At 49.7% G+C, this 18,549-nt stretch overlaps 1 protein-coding gene across 3 annotated transcripts in view; it reads left to right on the top strand.

Moving 5' to 3' along the window:
* ERCC2 (ERCC excision repair 2, TFIIH core complex helicase subunit) overlaps nt 1–18,549 on the top strand; it is a 25,120-nt gene continuing 6,571 nt past the window's right edge. The window contains exons 1-17 of one of the 3 annotated variants that reach the window (XR_013587748.1): nt 2–211; nt 1,270–1,369; nt 2,377–2,454; nt 2,686–2,748; nt 3,845–3,958; nt 4,570–4,686; nt 5,870–5,986; nt 6,683–6,806; nt 7,147–7,243; nt 7,704–7,837; nt 9,786–9,954; nt 10,204–10,322; nt 11,373–11,442; nt 12,526–12,595; nt 12,746–12,847; nt 14,504–14,567; nt 16,792–16,903. Coding sequence is in view for 1 of the 3 variants with exons in the window: in XM_078610168.1 (XP_078466294.1) it covers nt 207–211; nt 1,270–1,369; nt 2,377–2,454; nt 2,686–2,748; nt 3,845–3,958; nt 4,570–4,686; nt 5,870–5,986; nt 6,683–6,806; nt 7,147–7,243; nt 7,704–7,837; nt 9,786–9,954; nt 10,204–10,322; nt 11,373–11,442; nt 12,526–12,595; nt 12,746–12,847; nt 14,504–14,567; nt 16,792–16,913 (1,665 nt within the window). In the remaining 2 variants the exon portion in view is untranslated. Of the gene's footprint in view, nt 212–1,269; nt 1,370–2,376; nt 2,455–2,685; nt 2,749–3,844; nt 3,959–4,569; nt 4,687–5,869; nt 5,987–6,682; nt 6,807–7,146; nt 7,244–7,703; nt 7,838–9,785; nt 9,955–10,203; nt 10,323–11,372; nt 11,443–12,525; nt 12,596–12,745; nt 12,848–14,503; nt 14,568–16,791; nt 16,914–18,549 lie in introns of all 3 variants that reach the window. The other 2 variants (XM_078610168.1, XR_013587749.1) reach the window with 2 other exon arrangements.

Genomic DNA, 18,549 nt, shown 5'->3' on the forward strand with positions numbered 1-18,549 from the left:
GGGCGAAGTTTCGCGTTTTCGTAACCGCGTCACAAAAATACTCGGCCCGTGGCGAGACGCTGCGAGGATTTGAACGAGTGGCGGAATTATTTTTAAATTAAAAAAAAACCTCGACGGGACCTCCTCATTGTTGGCGTGTTGCGGACAGCTTAACGAGTCGGTTCGGAAGCGAACGAACAGCGGTGGAAACGTGGGCGAAGTCGACGATGAAGTGAGAACGCGAGGACGTTCATTGATTGGTGACCGCGTTTCGTGCCGATTGTTTCGTTAAAGTATTTGCGTGTTTAGATTCTAACCTCGCTACGGTGCTTATCACGGGGTTTGCCAAGTCGACGTGCTCGCAGACAAATGAATAAACATTTGCGACGCAGGCCCCAACGCGACGGCGGCGGTGGTGGTGTGCGTTTGATGGCCACAATGGGGTTTGTTGATGGTAACGTCGTTGACGATGTTGTTACTAAATGTTGTGAATGAATTTGTTGATGTGGGGTGGGTTGGGAGTGTTATGATGATGGTGGTGGTGGTGGTTGATTGCTTGCTTGCTACATCACAAAGACCGTGAGAGTTTTAACGAAGGCCCCAGGGAAGCCTTCAGCCAGCAGTTGCTGATTAGTGGTTACGTAAATGATCAATGTTGATGCTTCGTTGATTACAAACGATGATGGTTAACAGTGATGGTGATGACAATCGATGCTGATTATGTCCACGGTGATGGCGTTACGGTATTGTGATAGCGATGGTGATGGTCTGAGGGTGACGATATCAATGTCAGTGGTGATGTTGATAGTGGTGCTAAATGGTGGTGGTGATGTTGTCAAACGTCAAGTAACAAACCAAGGGAGATTACCATCCCATGTTTCAGCTACACGGGGGATCTTGGTATAAATGCACATTAGAGGCTGAGTTGATCTCTGGGAAGATCAGGACTGCTTCAGTTATCACTCGCCACTGATGATATGGCCAGGAATTCGTGTGACTTTGTTGATTCCCCACGCTCACGGCTAACAACATCGGTGATGAATATTCTAATCGATCTCTGAGCCTCTCCTAAATCGACCGAGCTTCAAATGAGTTCCTTGTCATCAGCACTGGGGAGACAAAGGCGGTCGGGTGTGGTGTTGGTCACCCACCCCCTCGTGTGCCGTCCTGGCCTTATTAGGTGCTCGCTAACTGCACTTGTCCCAGCAGTCTGTTTAATCCAGACGGGGGTTCATTGTCTTTGTGTGCGTACACATGTCCGTGTGTGTGTGTGTGATATCTGTCACCAAGGCTGGACATAGAGGGGCTGGTCGTGTACTTTCCGTACGAGTTCATCTACCCCGAGCAGTACTCGTACATGCTGGAGCTCAAACGCACGCTGGATGCCAAGGTACCCTCCTCACTTCGGTATTGCAAAACCATCTGCAGCGAGCTGCAACCACCCAGCAGTGGACAGAGAATGATGACCACAAATGAGGCCACACCACCCCGCAATAAATTTCGATTTAAAACTTTCGTGACTGCAGGGATTCATCTTCTTGGTTCTTTCGGTAAAGTCACGTAGAAGGGAAATAATGAAATAATACAAATAAAACATAAAATAAGAATTCTCACGACGTTTCGGCCACAACACAAGCAGCCGTCCTCAGGTAAAGAAACTGAGCTGTCTTTCCGACAGTCTTTCCGACAGCTCTGTTTCTTCACCTGAGGACGGCTGCTTGTGTTGTGGCCGAAACGTGAGAATTATTATTTTATTATTATTTTATTATTTCCCTTCTACGTGACTTTACCGAAAGAACCAAGAAGATGAATCCCGCAATACTCTGATCCCTCAACTGGCTCCCAATCCAGTCCAGGTCACCTACAAGAGCGTACTCATTATCTACCAGATTCTTCATGGACTCGCTGCTGCCCATCGCTCCCCTTTCATCATCACACTCTCGTCCCCTCAACGCACTCTCCTATTCTTACGTTCTCAGCTCACTCTACTCCCCTTTATGCCCTCTGCTATCTTTCTCCTATCACCGTGATCTACTCCTCTCCACACACTCCTACCTCTCCCATGTCATCTCACTCTACTGCCCTTTATTCACGTTCCTACCTCTTCCATTCTCGTCTCTTCTCTACCACAAATTATCTGCTTCAGCAACCAATGTTTTCTGCAGAAGCTGCCATGGGGTCAACCTTGGCTCAGCGGGAGGTTCCTGCTTTTCCTGCCTCTGTATTCTGGAACTTGTTCCGAGGTGGTAGGCCTCGTTTGCCCTCAAGGCCGTATGAAATGAAGTTGCGGGTCGTTATCCGGGATGATATTGTTGCCCTGTGAATCCAAATTGTGTTGATGGTGGTGATAGCGATGATGGTGATTGATGGCGATGACTTTGTTGCGCGAACCACCAGGGTCATGGCGTGCTGGAAATGCCTTCGGGCACAGGGAAAACGGTCTCGCTCCTCGCTCTCATCGTCGCATACCAGCGGGTGAGATGCCGACCTGGACAACTGCAATACAACCATGTCAACCTCAATATCACCTGGACAACTGCAACACGACTAGAAAAAAAACACAATTCTACTGCAACCATCCATATTATCACTCCCAACAACCGCACGGCGTTTGGAAATCCAACCTGCAGGACTGGTGCCTGTCCGCGGTTGATCTTTATTTCCCCAACTGTGAATGTGTTCCGTGCGTGATTCCCACCTGCCTAGGCATTCCCCAACGAGGTACAGAAGCTTGTGTACTGCTCACGGACGGTGCCCGAGATTGAGAAGGTGAGGTGTGCGGGAATGCGACGGCGTCACGGGCAGACGTGCCACCTCACACCGCCACGGATGTACTTTTGTATTTAATCTCTCTAAAAAAAATTCTTCTTCTAATTTTCATTCCATTTTTGCATTCGGCATTCACGTTGTGAGACTAAGAATCCGTACTAAACTCTCGCAAAGCAGTGAAACACCCCACAATTACGTTGTGATTTTAGAGAATGGCCGATAGAGATTAGAACATATCCACTTTATTTATTGAGGCAATGTGCGGACCCGTTACATCACGTTGTGACGCACGTACACACCGTCAGCATAAACTAAACTGGTTATAAAAAGCAGCGGATAGACAAACGGGGAACGAACCCGCTGCCTCAAACCAGACGGGTCCCCAACGATAGGGGGAAGGGTAACAACATAACTACTTTTGATATACCTTCAAGTTATTTTGTTATCTACACATTAGGTTGCATCGTATGGCAGAGAAATAGATGTCACGTAGAAATCAAACATGTGTACACAAATCGGAGCTTGAAGTTGGTCAAATCAAGTGACGAAGCAAAGTTGTGTTGGGGTTTTATTTTTTGTGCAGTCGTTGGGAGACGACTGGGATGAGGACTCGCTCACCTCATTCTACCTTCCTCCTGCTGACGCAACCCAGGCTTTCTGATGAAGCCACCCCCCCCCCCCCCCACAGTCAACCGCTCATTTTCCTCTGCTGCCCAAACTAGTCTGGACTTCTCTTCCCCCAGACGTCTGAGCTTTCGACTACCTGTCCCTGTTCAAGTTCGGGCTCAAGATGCCTCTGTCTCCCATCTATAAAATGACTATGCCCACTGTTTCTGTGTAGCATCTTGAGATGCGGTCACACTTAGATGATACGTAAATCCCATTAGTATTGTATTGCATAAACTCACATTGGAGAACGCAGTTTAATCGACTTCCGAGAAACCTCTTCTCATTCTCTCTTAATTTTGTCGAACAGAAAAAGCCACACGCGACCGTCTGAAGACTACGATTGATGCTTTAGCCGGGATATTCGGGCAGCCAGCCTCGTATACTCGCTCACTCACCTGTCGTTGACACCTGCCGGCGACGTTTGCAGGTGATTGAGGAGATGAAGAAGCTGGTGGCTTATTACGAGAAACACACAAAAGAGCCCATGAAGTTCCTCGCGCTCTCCCTGAGCTCCCGCAAGAACTTGTGCATTCACCCCGAGGTGAGGGGGGTGGGGGGTGCGGCGTCGCAGGAACCCAAGTGGGACCCTGTCTGGAGCTTTTCCACATGCATTGCTAGTCTAACCAGCCTCAATTTATACACGAATTTCCAGCTTCAATCTATATACAACAACCATCAACCTCAAGCTATCCACAACCACAATCACCAGTCTCAATTCACACACTATCGCAGCCAATCAGGGGATTCCTACGGCCCCCTGTCCAATATATAGATAATGTACAAGAACAAACGGTGTGAACCACAATATCTGATCTCGTCAAGGAGCATAAACCACCAAGCGAACTCTGGTCATCCTCGCAGCAGCTTTTACTTGGCCATCGAACCAAGATGGTCATCGGATCATGCGCTTTCAGATGCGCTTCTGCGGCCGTCTGGAATGCTCTTCTGATATGATTAAGCCAATGGAGCTATGCACTTTTAAATCTAGATTGAAAACTAATTTTTTTAGAACTGCTTTTTGTGTTTAGCTTGTTGTCCAATGCGAAATAAATTATACATACATACATGTGTATAACTATCCCCGTTTAAAAATGTCACCATGAGACTGGATCACCCCTCTGATGTGGCGGCCGCCTCTGTCGCCCAACGCAGGTGAGCGCCCTGCGCTTCGGCAAGGAGGTGGACGGCCGCTGCCACTCGCTCACAGCATCGTACGTGCGCAACCGGCACAGCTCCGATGGCAGCGTGCCCGTCTGCTCCTTCTACGAGGTCCGCTTGGCATGTGCGTGTCGGCGATGTTACAACAAGCGATGCGTTACCTCCCCCCCGCTAGCAGTAGGATGAACCTGTAGCTGTTCGGGTTGATTTAGTTACTTAGCGAATGCTTTTACACAACTGGAGCACCTAGAGCACCAGATGCACAAGAAAAAAATATGTAATTAATACATATGTATGTCAGAGTTATATTATGAGTGGATGTCAGCCCACGTAGCCATGCGACAGCTTCCTCCTCCAGCATGTGCAGGCCAACCAGTCCACCGGCACGCCCTGACACATTTCACAGCCGATGTGCGCCATGGTCTCCTGCCCCCGCATTCACACAGTGGGCTGTCACGTAGTACTCCCCATCGACGTATGCCGTTTGGATAAATAATTTATCGTTTATTTTTCTTTAGTCTCAAAAGCGTCCAGGGCGTACGTTATAGAACAACCACGAAGGACGATGGCGTTGTACGTCGCGAAAACGAATCCCGATATTTGCCAACGCCTGACGGCCCTCGTTCCTTCAGCTGGGTTTGGGGCAGTTGACTAGGCAAACTAGGCGAGGCGTAAGGTTCGTCTTGATGATGGTAGGCCTTGGCTGTTAGGCGTTTACCGTGCCGATAGCCAAAGCCAATGGCAAACACGACTCTGGCAAAGGGCGGTCCCGGCGTCAGCTGTGTTGGTGGTTGAGGTGAGGGCCGTTTGACAGCGACCTTGGCCAATGTCGCCTGGCTCTATTATTTGTATTATTTCTTGTTCTGTCTCGTTTCTACAGTTTTGGTCATTCCCTTAACGTAATCATATCGACATACCAGTTATGTATAATCTGCTTTGACAGCGTAAATAATTTATTCTTACAAGCATTAGGATCAATTATGTACAATTTATGCCAACAATAATGTTGTATATATCTTGGCCAATAGAACGAATCAATTTCAATCAATGCATCATTACAGCTGTTTGTGATGTCTGGAAGCCACTTTGCTCATATATATCCATCCCTTTTGTTAATCCACTGCTGGATGAGGGGTTCCTCCAATATACAGGATGGCCTTAAGCTTGGTTTTCCGAGGTAGAGCTGCGTTTTCTTGGTAAACTCACGCTCGGTAAACACGCTCCCTGTGTGTTCACGCCCAAAATCACTGCGCCCTCGCGTGCGTTCCCCCGCGTGTGCACTCCTGCGGCGCAGGACTTCAACACGAATGGGCGCGAGGTGCCGATGCCGCCAGGAATCTACAGCCTGGACGATCTCAAGGAGTACGGGCGACAGAAGCACTGGTGCCCCTACTTCCTCGCCCGCTACACGGTGTGTGGTGCGCACGGTCGTGGTGCTGATGGGCGGCATGATGGTGGTGGTGTTAGAGATGGTGCTGCTGGGGGATGATGATAGTGGTGGCGTTAGAAATGTTGATGGTGGTTGTGACGATGATGATCATTATTTTAATGGTGGTGGTGAGTGATGGTGGTAGCTGTGGTCGAGCTGGTGGTTATGATGATGATGGTGAAAGCATTGACAGTGGTGATGGTAGCGGCAATTGTGTTGATGAAGATGATGGTAGTTGTGGTGGAGGTAAAGACCGTGGTAATAATGGTGATTTTGCTGATGATGAGGATGATGATGGTGGCGACGGCGGTGTTGGTGATCTTGGTGAAGATATTTATGATGGTTTTGCTCTCAAGTAAAATGCGATCCTATTCTTGCTGCCAATCAACGTGGAGCTATTGATGATGACAACAATGACATTTACCGATACAGTCATTGGAATTGACTCGGCATGCAGTTGGGAGTGCCATGACTTCAACCAAGCGAGATATCGCCATCAGACTGTTGGGTCAATGCCGTTAGCGAGCACCTATCAAGGCTGATGTGGCCCTTGTGGGGGGATTGGTGCTGCCAGCGTCGGCGCCCGCCCGGCAGCCTGCGTTTCCCTTGTTGATCGCATGCCAAGACCGGGCACCCGTCGCATGCTCCCACGCATCCGCTGTGCTCTCCCGCGTGCAGATCATGCACGCCAACGTGGTGGTGTACAGCTACCACTATCTGCTCGACCCCAAGATAGCCGACCTTGTCTCCAAGGAGATGTCCAAAAAGTCTGTCGTCGTCTTCGACGAGGCCCACAACATCGGTGAGCGATTGTCCAGTGAGACCGAGGTGCAAGCATCTCAGCCGCGATCATCGAGTGCTCGAGGGATATATTAACGTCGATGTATTGGTGGGAGGGATGCGGGCATGCGCCACCGCATCAGGGGCAGCGGGCACACGCACCACACGAGCAGCGAAGGTGTGAGCCCTGATAGTTTTTTTTGTCGTTACTGGGTGGTGCTAAGGTTTGCGTTAATGCGTCACCCCACGCAAAGTATTGGGCCCTTTGTAAGGAAAATGTTTCCTGCCCCTGCCCTAACTCTTTGCGTACAGACGAAGTTAACGTGGGGCTTTTTGAGATTTTAATATTTGATCTTTTTCAGACAACGTGTGCATCGACTCGATGAGCGTGAACATCACACGCCGCACGCTCGACCGGTGCAGCACGAATATCGAGACTCTGCAGACCACGATACAGAAGCAAGTCGATATACACACACACGTACATGCGCACACAAAGATCCCCCCTATCGCCTTAATAGACTGTCGGGGAAAGTGTTGTTCGTGAGCACCTATGGAGGACGGCATGGCACACGAGGGAGTGGGTGGCCATCACAACACCCGGTCGCCTTTGTCTCCCGACTGCTGATGTTTAAGCACCGCACCAGAAACTAATTTGAGGCTGAGTCGACCTAGAGGAGGCCCTGGACTGGTTCAGATATTTATCACCGATGTTCTTAGCCGTGAGCACGGGAATCATAAAGACAAAGACCCACACCGATTTAGTGGGGAGTGAAGAACTGAAGCAGTCCTGGGCTTCCTAGAAACCAATTCGGCCTCCTACTTTGCATATATACAAAGACAAAGCTCCCCCATATAGCCCATGGCGGTCACCTGCCCACCGTCACCAAGCTCCCCACACACGTGTGCCGCCGCCCAGGATCAGGGAGACGGACGCTACGAAGTTGAAGGAGGAGTACCGGCGCCTCGTGGAGGGGCTCAGGGACGCGAGCGTCGCCCGGGAGACGGATGTCCACCTCGCCAACCCCGTGCTGCCCGACGAGGTTCTGCAAGGTGAGGGCACGTCCCATGCCCTCCCCAATTAGCGGTGTCATCATTATCAGCCTTGTTCTGTAAACTAAACTATTTTTATTTAGACCAGGTATAGCCCACTAAGCTATATGGCTCTTTTTCAGAAGCGGCCTGGCCACAAATGATAGCTCAACGAAGTGGCTTGTCACGTATACATTTATAGCAGCCAACTACTCTAAAATAATTATTATAAATGTGGAGGGAAAGCTGGAGGGCCTGGAGAAAAATCCATGCGACCACGGGGGGAACATGCAAACTCCAAATATACAGGCGTCAGGGTGGGGATCAAACCCACGATCTCCTGTATACCAGGCGAAGTAATTAACATCTTGCCACCGTGGCATCCAGCAGTTCAATCCACTGCTGGATGAAGGCCTCCCCAAGGCGCCACTACCCTCCACGGTCCGGTGATGCAACGAGCCAGCCAGCCAGCCCTTGCTTATCGGAGCCTATTTTGTCACTCCATCTCTACGGGGCGAGCGTCTTCTTTGGCACTTTCCTTCCTTTTGCTGCCGCTCCGGTAGTTTTTCTCTGCCACTGACCATCGACTCGTATAATGTTGTGTCCTTCCTTAGCCCCACACTGTATTGTCGTACATAGAGTATGACATTTAGCCCACGTACAATTTCTAATCCAAGTGTTCCTCAATGTAATTCCAAACATGCGTCTCTCCATGCTTTTGATTTTTTTACACATTTCTGGGCATTTGTTCCGTCCTTGTCATCCAGTGACTGTGTCTCTGATTCCAAAGACAAAGCAGGTGACACGGACTGACTTACAACGTTCCCCTTGATACATGCTGGCATGTTGCTCCGTCATTGTTAAATTTAGCCAAATTTCTTCATAATGTAGACGTTTTGACTCGACGATGACGGCGTTGACGATGACGGCGTTTGCAGTCTCTTTGTTAGTTGTTTAAAATATCCCACGGTCGCGACGAGCGTGAATGTGAGAGAGCACTTGGCGGGGGGCGAAGGGGGCACGTGAAGGGAAGAGGCTCGTAAACAACGTGGAATGCTTTCCAACAGCGGCATTATTTAAAGAACAGTCGGTCGTGTTTACGGCTAGCTACGCACGTGGCATCAAAGGGTTGCGTGGTGTGACGGTGACCCTGACGGACGTCAACCGCGTCGCTTTCGTGGCCGAGCTTGCTGCCGCCCATGATAAATTATTAACGTGGAGATGGGTGAAGCGACGATGTTTTTATTTCCAGTGTCGTTGAGGGTCCTGCTCCCGTAAGGCAATGACCAAGTATTTACCCTGGGAAGCCTCGCCACCGAGTCTGCAGACTTTTTCCCCGATGGTCCTGCGTCGGGATGTTTAGCCAATACCTTCAGGGAAAGGAGTAGGCCAAAGCTTGTGCTCATGCGTGTAGATAAAATTAGTAATCTGCACGGGTAAACACGGAAAATAGGATCAGCTTCCAGCAGCCTCCCCCCTTCCCCCTCCCCCACGTGAATTTGGTAAAGATGAATTTTGGCTGTAATTGCCCGATCAATCTGCTCTGCTCGATCGACGGCGTCTTCGGCTCCCTCGGCTCCCGCGCTCCACTCCGCTTTCGCATTGTCACAAAAGGTGGACGACAGGGCGGGTGTGCAAACGAGTTTACATGGAACGTGTCGCTGCTCCAATACCAATGGCTGTCCAGACACGACTAATGAATGTCAGTTTAAAGAGTTTAAACATTAGCGGTGTATTTTGGTCTGAATTAACCAGAATGGGCTTGTTGGGGATATGTGGAAGTTGTGTTGTTTTTGTTGCAGCTACAAATCTGTTGTTGGGAGTGTTTACAGCACTGTGGGCAGCAGAGGGCAGCGCAGCAAAAACCGCTGCTGTGCCATACCTCTGTGATCCCACATCGATTGCTCCGCCCGCCTTCATTCCTCTCTCTCTCTCTGCGCGTGCCGCGTTCGCCCCCTTCCCGACGCAGAGGCGGTGCCCGGCAACATCCGGAACGCGGAGCACTTTGTGTCGTTCCTTAAACGCTTCGTGGAGTACCTCAAGTCGCGTCTGCGCGTCACGCACGTGCTGTCCGAGAGCACCCCCGCCTTCCTCAAGGAGACCTACGACCGCATCTGCATCGACCGCAAGCCCCTGCGGTGCGGCGCACTCACCACGTTGGCCGGTGCTGAGGAGGGGACCGCTCGGCCAGTCCTTCCTGTGTCTTCTGTTACCGCATCCCGGCCTCATCGGCTTTACCCTCCCCACTCTCGTGTTCCTTGTAACTTCTCCCGTCTCTCCTCTCTCTTCTCTCCTGTCCTCTCCTCTCCCTTCTCTCCCCTTTCCCCCCTCTGCCCTCTTCTCATCTCCCCTCTCTTCTCCCCTTCTCGCATCCCCCTGTGCTGCAGGTTCTGCTCAGAGCGGCTGCGCTCGCTCCTCCGCACGCTGGAAATTGCCGACATTGCAGATTTCTCTCCGCTCACGCTCGTCTGCAACTTCGCCACCCTCGTCAGCACCTACACCAACGGTGGGCCTCGCGCGGCAATTGCTCTCATCACGGTCACTCTTGTAGAGATGATCCAATAAGAACAAAACTTCGGCAGGAAGTTGTGTTGCTGTTAGGGACTTGCTCTATATCGGAAACCGGTCAAATATTTTCAAGGATTCCCCATCATTTGGAGAGACAAAAGCGGCACTAAAAGGACCCACAAAGGGTGATCTTACTCGGTTATCACCTTCGTCAGGATGTTCACCAAGGTTGAGATTAATTTATAGTGCACATTAACAACCCTTTTGTGATCAATCTCCTGCGGGATGAGGGCCTCCCCACTCCAGTGCGGGTGGTCATACTTCACGCTGGTCAGTGCGGGTTTGTGAAGGCAGCATGTAGAGGTGTTCCTCGGTAATTAAAATGATCCACGTGTCATCTTAACATTTAAACGCCTGTGTAAAATGTTTCATCTGAACAAATCATTCGGAATGTGGCTGACCTGGTCAGATATCAGAAGCTAAGCAGGTTTGAGCCTGGTCAGTGCTTGGATGGGAGCCCACCATGCACGCCAGGTTGTCATAGGCGGCTGTGGGACTGTGTTACGTGGAAGTCGGCAGATTGGCAGTGCAGCAAAATCCATTGGTGTACTGTACTTCTATGCTCCCAAATCTGTGCTCCCTGCCTTCACCAACATAACCCTCACAATCAATGCAGCGTGGGGGAGGGCCCTCATTCAGCAGTGAACTGACCAAAGGGCTGTTACATGTGCACTCGTGTACATGTAAAATGTTACACAATTGGCCACCTTTATACGAATCAGTCTTGGGCCTTGTAACCCGATATTTGTTCTGTACTGAATGAAATAGGGGTTCTGTATTGGATGGGCCATGGTAAGCATACCTGTAAATTCTAACAATTCCACCCTGCTATTTATTCTCAATCGAGCCAATTCATTCCAGCGGACTTAGACCAAATTAGAGCGTCTTTTGCAGCTCAATAACAAAACAGACGGTGGTATTATTGGCGGCGGTCTTGAGGACATTGCGGGCAAGCGGATCAATGTTGAACGATTCTCTTTTGCCCCAGGGTTCACGCTGATAATCGAGCCGTTTGAGGACAAAACCCCCACCATCCTCAACCCCATTTTGCGCTTAAGGTAGAGAGCGCAGCCTACAGAGACGCACCTACTCACACGCAGCACAACTCTTAACTCACGTCGATCCATCCTCATGCCAACCTCGCCCCACCAGAGGCTTTGCAAAGGTATATTTGTCCGCGTGTCTGCCGACCAGCGACTGGAGTGGAAGGAAGTGCCTCTTTAGGTTTAGAGTGCAAACTGAGCCTTGTAGAAGGCGCAGGAAAAATCAGAAACTGTCCGTCCATACGGTAAATGACACCAGGGCTTCTGTGAACGTGACCCGCCACATCACCGTTGCTGTACGATGTATGTATGTCGAACTTATTTTGCACTGTACGTATCCAAACGTGCTAATCCGAGGGAAGGACAAACAAACTTAACACAAAAAGCAGTTCCAGAGAAATGCGTTGAACACGTCGGTAGAGGTCCCTGGTTGGCCACTATTTGGCTGGTCGTGCGAGCTGTCAGTTTCTTTGACACGTCGGATAATCGATTCCAGAGGTGTGCGATGCCAGTGCCGTGGTGAGGGGTGGGCTGGGGTGGGGAGGAGTCGTGTGAGCATGGCAGTCGCCCCGGGCGCCCTTCCCAGTGAGGGGGGGGGCACCACCGCCCGAATGTGCAGCCCAATTGTTGGAATTGAAGCAAGCTGGAGGGGGTGGGGGGGCGGCGGTGGGGGGTGCTCGGGCGCGAGTATGGCACCTTGCTCCGGGCGTCAACATGTCTCACTCTGGCTCAGTCTGCTGCCTGGTCACCCGGCATGCGCCCCATCTCATTAGATCTTGGAGGCAGTTGGGCCTTGATCGTGCTTGCACGCACGGCCTGCATGGTAGCGACATAGTCCGCTGCAGGGCTTAATTGTCATCAGAGGGCAGTGCAGAAAAATCCAGTGTTATACTGTACTATGACCCAACGTTTACGTTGCCCTCCTTCGCCAACCTGGACTGACCAGTGTGGTGGAGTATGACCAAAAACCCCCCACGATTCGCGCTGCGTGTGTGGAGGTCCTCGCGCTGCCGTGGACTCACAACGGTGCACGACGGTAGACAGAGAGGATTGCGACGCCGTGAACGAGTGTCGTGTTTTTTTGCCCCGCCCCGTCAGCTGCATGGACGCATCGATTGCGATTAAGCCGGTCTTCAGCCGCTTCCAGACCGTCATCATAACCTCGGGGGTGAGTCATCCACGCTCCCTTCCCCCCCCACTTGCTCACCCGGTCGCAGAATATAAACCCCATTTATATCTGGATTGTATCGTTTTATTTGTTCCAAAAATCACGATTTTGTATATTTTTTTAAATGTCTTCTCTTCCTTTCCTGTGCAGACGCTGTCTCCCCTGGACATGTATCCCAAAATCCTTGACTTCCGTCCGGTTACCGTAGCATCCTTCACTATGACCTTGGCCAGGACCTGCCTGTGTCCCATAGTGAGTGTTTTACCGTGCGCGGTGGTGAAGATCTCTCTGGTGGCAGAATCGGCCTCGTCGACGGTGACTGGGCGCCATAGTGGCGAGATGTTAACTACCTCGCCTGGAATACAGAGGGTCGTGGGTGTGATCCCAACCCTGACGATGCCTGCATACTTGGAGTTTGCATGTACTCCCCGTGGTCGCATGGATTTTTCTCCAGGCCCTCCGGTTTTTCCCTCCACATTTAGAAACATGCATTTCGAGTAGTTGCCTGCTATAAATGTATACGTGATGAGCCACTTCGTTGAGCTATAATTTGTGGCCAGGTCGCTTCTGAAAAAAAAACTATATAGCTTAGTGGGCCATACCTGGTAAAATAAAATAAAAATGTGTTTAGTTTAGACTGAACTGTTTCACTGTCAGTGACCCCACCACCACCCGTAAACGGGGCTCCACCTGCAGCCTCGCGGGACACGGGCTCTGCTGAATCGGTTTCACACTGGACAAGGGAGATATTGAAACACGGGGGACACGGGAATATGGGGACAAGAGCGATACGGGGAGACATACAGACTCGGGGACACGGGGCATTGAAGACACGGAAACATGCAGGTACGGAGCCATGCATGGGCTCCACTGAATTGCTTTCTCACTGAACGAGGGAGACCGGGAGACACTGGACAAAGTCGTTACGTGGCCAGCAAGGCCAGATGGGGCCTCCAGGATAACCAAAAGGAAGTGGCGTAGCTATGGAATGTGTAGGTGGTGTAATTACACCGGGGACCTCTGCCTGGAGGGGCCCAGGTGTAATTGTCAGTCGATGAAGAGGGGGGAAATTGGATGGGGGGGGGAGTGGGCCCAGACCAATCATGCTACTGCCCAAACTGTGAAGGCAGACAAGTGTAGACTATGGTGCATACTTTAGAGGAGGGTTTTCCTATATTACCTTCCTGCATGGAGGACTGATAGCACTGAACACTGCAGACGATCGTGCCGTGTATAGAAGCGGCAGGAAGTGCACAGAATCAAATCACCTTGGTGCTCGGAACATGAACTTGCCAACAATGCCACCGCAAATGTCGGTCCCGTCCAATACGTCAGCACTGCCCACCTTGATAATCATTGCACAATGGAAATGCTGTTTTTTTGGGAACTAGAGGTTAATTTATGAAATAATATTTTATGTTCAATCGGTTTCCACATCATTTCTAATGAGCATTGACTTTTAGCCGTACGGTAAACAATGTGACGATATTCACACACGCTGCCTCGCATCGGCACAATCACAATAGTCGTATGTGGAGAAATTCACGAACGCCAAAACACCTGTGATACATCGCAGGGCCGTGAGCGATGGTGACAGCTTGGTGGGGTGGGGGGGGAGGTTTTCATCCAGTAGTGGATTGATCATGGGTGCTGATGCCAACGATGGTGAACACGCTTCACGGCGGTGGCACATCAGACGGGTGCCTTGTTGTTGACATTCTCACTAAATTGTGGTCTGGCGATGAAGGAATTTCCATTCGGATCTCTCACAGCAAAGCAATGCATCACACACCATGTGTCAGACATAGAATGACATCACAGATCCACTTCTGAAACCACTTTGTTTGGTGGGCGGGTGCCCGCCTCAGGAGGTCATGACCTTACGTGAGCTCCATGTTACCGTTTCAGATTGTCGCGCGCGGGAACGACCAGGTGACCATGAGCTCAAAGTTCGAGACAAGGGAAGATATCGGTGAGGAATTCTTTGAGGTCACGGCAGCCGCGATCATTCGGCTGTCACAGAGATACGATTCAACGGCATGGCTACGCACCAGTTAAAATAAATATATAGACCTCAAAGGTCATGAATGAAATAGCATTAACTTGTTGTTTTCTCGGAAATTTAAAGAAGGAATATTTATTTTGACAGCCAGGCTCTGTTTATAATATATGCGCACATAGAATATGTACATGTGCATGTCCAGCCCTTTCGGGCAGCCCACTTCGAGATGAGGTCCCCTTCTACGCTTGTGTGAGTTGTGGGGGTTGTTTGACCATACTTCACACTGATCAGTGAAGGTGGGGAGCATAGCAAGTACAGTACAGCATTGTATTTTGCTACATTGCCAGCCACGTTGCTGCACAGCTTACGTAGCCCCTTTAGAAATGGTCTCCACCTTCATTATTAACGCTGAATTATAGCGGGAGATTATGCAGTGGGCTGTTAAACCAATGGCCCTTCATAAAAGCTGTAATCAGTAAGAGGGATTGGCTGACTCGTAGTTTGAGATTGCACTTTTACAGTTTGGTACCGTGAAAATGCCGCGGCATTTGAAGTTGACGGATAATTTCGCCGGACGGCGGTGGCGGATGCCCGTAGTCCAGCGCCGTGGAGGCGAGGGTTGGAGGATCGCGCAAATGTTGCGAAACTCCCTTCCCTCGGGCGTTGATGTGCTATATAATGGCTTTGCACGAGAATGGGGTTCAGAAAAGTGCGGACTAATAGAATCTGTCCCTCTCATATGGGATAGTGTGTTGCCCTCTCGAATTCGTGGGTTTTCTGCGGGTACTCTGGTTTCCTTCCACTATATAAACACTCATTAATTAGCAGAAAACTGCGGAGATTGGGCAATTGTTGGCCGACGGCTCACCACCTGGCTGCCTTCCAGTTCGTCTGTGGTTCCTGCCCAGCGATTGTGAAATGTAGTTTGCATGAAATATAAAGAACTAAACGTCTTTTTGAATGAATGTACGAATAGGCGCAATAGCATCGACTTCTCATTTTTGTGACACATGGCACATGTAGACCTCTGGCAGGAAATATTGCACCACATTAGCAACGGTACCAGCAGATAGTATTAATGTATAGGAATGTATTTATAAAATAATTAAATTACTCATTAAGTATCAGTACAATTCAAATCAACAGCATTTTGTTACTGCCAGGGGAAAGGATGGTCTTAACGAATTGAAGAAACTGGCTTTTTCAGGAAAGTTTGAGGTTTACCTTAAATATGCTGGAGACGGTAGAGGTTAGGTTGGGTGGTGAGTGATGAGCCGGAGTGAAGTCATCAACATTTTAATTCTTCAAAAGTCTTATTGATCGCTGTATGTATGTTGAACTTCTTTTGCACTGTACTTAGTCAACTGTGCTAATTGGAGGTGCGGAAATACATATTTTACGTCTATTTTTAAGATGCCAATAACCGTTAAGACCAATGTAATGTTTGCTAGGTTGTCATAAAATGTACAGTCAATTATAAATACCTTTTATGCATGTGGAAGTACGTGTTTATTTTTTCAAGTATATTTTTTACCCTTTCCAACTAATGCTAAGGAGTTCATGCGTTAGCTCTGTCCGACTCTCTTGTGATGGGGGCACGGGGCTGGGGGCACCAACTCTCGCAAAGATGATCCAATTTTAACCAAACTGGATTAACGTTGTTTTGCTTTTATTCAAGAACTTGCCTTATGGCAAACCGGCCAAGTTAATCAATGGGTTGCCCCAAAATTGGAGACACAAACCAGAGCGAAAAGGACTCCCCTTCGCGGCTGTGACGTGGCGTTCAAAATTCTTCGCGCCTCCTCTTCCCCTCTTCATTGCACATGACGTCATGCGCATGACGTCACACTCCGTCTCGTCAGGCGGCTCGCAACGTAACGCCATACTGCGAATTCAAATACTTTCGAAGACAAACAAATTCACGTTTTTGAAAGCGTTACAGAGGCTCCTTGCGCACGCACGAAGTTTCACAAATTTATCTTCTTGGTTCTTTCGGTAAAGTCACGTAGAATGGAAATAATAAAATAATACAAATAAACCAATAAACTAATTTTTGCTTTTTATTATGTTTTATTTTTATTATTTTATTATTTCCATTCTACGTGACTTTACCGAAAGAACCAAGAAGATTAATCCCTGCAGTCATGAAAGCTTTAAATCGAAGTTTCACAAATTGTCTTGACCGCGCTGGCAGCGGTGATCAGGAACTACGGGAACCTGCTGCTGGAGATGACGTGCGTGGTGCCCGACGGGGTCGTGTGCTTCTTCACGAGCTACCACTACATGGAGTCCATCGTGGCCGCCTGGTACGAGCAGGTGAGAGACGCACACGGGAGGGACCGCGGAAAGCGCACACAACAACCGCCATTTGCCACGAAGTGGTGGTGATGTCACCACGACGCTTGTGCCAGGCGCGCACACACACATATATACACACACACACTCATACAGAGAGTACCTATGAAGGCCGGCACGGCAGACGAGGGGGTGGGTGACCAAGGGGAGGCCCAGGATGGATTCAGATAATCGTCACTGGTGTTGGCCGTGAGCGGGAATCGAACTCGGGTTGCCGGGTCTTTAGCGTAGTACGTTAAACACTGCACTACCGCTCCCTACGCGCACATACATATGTAGTGAGCGACTTCCAAGACACGTCGTGTAGAAGGCTTCTTATTTATTCTCACACTTTAAGCACAACACTGGGCGATGCATCAGTGTAACGTTTTACGTAGCTACGCATCGCCGACCCCTCGACACAACCCCATCGTCGACGTCCAACTGCACAGCTGTCTGACTAGCGCAGCGATGGCGACGATGAGACCCTTGGAGAAGATCGGTCACGTGGCCGGAAGACGAAGAGAGATGACGGCGAGCAGCGACGCAGCCAGGACCCGCAACAGCACCGAACCTCTGGTTCAGTCCCCCTTATATACACCCCGGCGCGGCCAAGCCCCGCCTCCAGCCACGCCCCCTTCCAGAACCTTCAAACAGGTTCCTGGAGCTTCCCGATTGACTCCGCCTTTCACTTTCACCCCAGATACACCCGCCTCATAATGAGACATGACTTAACATGCCCATAAACGCGATTACTCCTTCAGGCCAACAGGTGGCACCTTGTCATTACACACACACGTCAGACAACACGGCATGATAAAGGGCCCTCGCCCACAATCCAACTTGGTTTGTTCTAATTGCATGGAGAATAATTTAAAGTGGAAGTGTTTGAATGACCAGATAAGACACACATGACCCTCGTCACATCCAATACAGAACCCTTATCTGGTTAAACGGCCTTGGCTTGGTTCGTAGAAAGTTGACCCCTTTTAGAACACGAGTGTGCATGTACAGCACTCTTTCTTAATCCACTGCTGGATGAGAGCCTTCCCACTTGGTCCAAGTTACGAGGGTTATTGGACCATACGTCAACATACTGGTCGGTGCAGGTTGGTGATGCAGGGTAACTTAGATGTAGGGGCATAGTATAGTTCAACAACGGATTTATCTGCAAAGCCTCTATTGCCCAGGTAGCCCTGCAGCAGCCAATGACAGTGGTTATCCATCCAAGCACTGTCCAGGCTCAAGCCTACTTAGCTTCTGTGGTCCGATGAGTTCGCACAGAGTCCGGCTGATTTTATCATGTGAACAAAAACAGACAATTTGGTGATATAACATGTGGCTGATGGGCTTGCCAGAGCACCAAGTTGATTGCTTGATACAGCAAATCTGGCTGTGACGGTCTCACCTGATGACGGTCTCACCTGATGACGGAGACTTGTGTTGCCTCCGAAACGTCGTGATTTTTATTATTTTATTTTTATTAATTGTAATTTCATTTTTTACCTACGTGACTTTACCGAAAAAACTAAGAGTATGCTGAAGATGAGTTTGATGTTGTTCCAGCTGCCTTGTTTAGACAAGTTTTCTGAACGTAGCAAGGTTAATGGGTTCAGCC

This window comes from Lampetra planeri, chromosome 33 (assembly GCF_965212315.1).
Source record: "Lampetra planeri chromosome 33, kcLamPlan1.2.h2, whole genome shotgun sequence".
NCBI classification, from domain to species: Eukaryota; Metazoa; Chordata; class Hyperoartia; order Petromyzontiformes; family Petromyzontidae; genus Lampetra; species Lampetra planeri.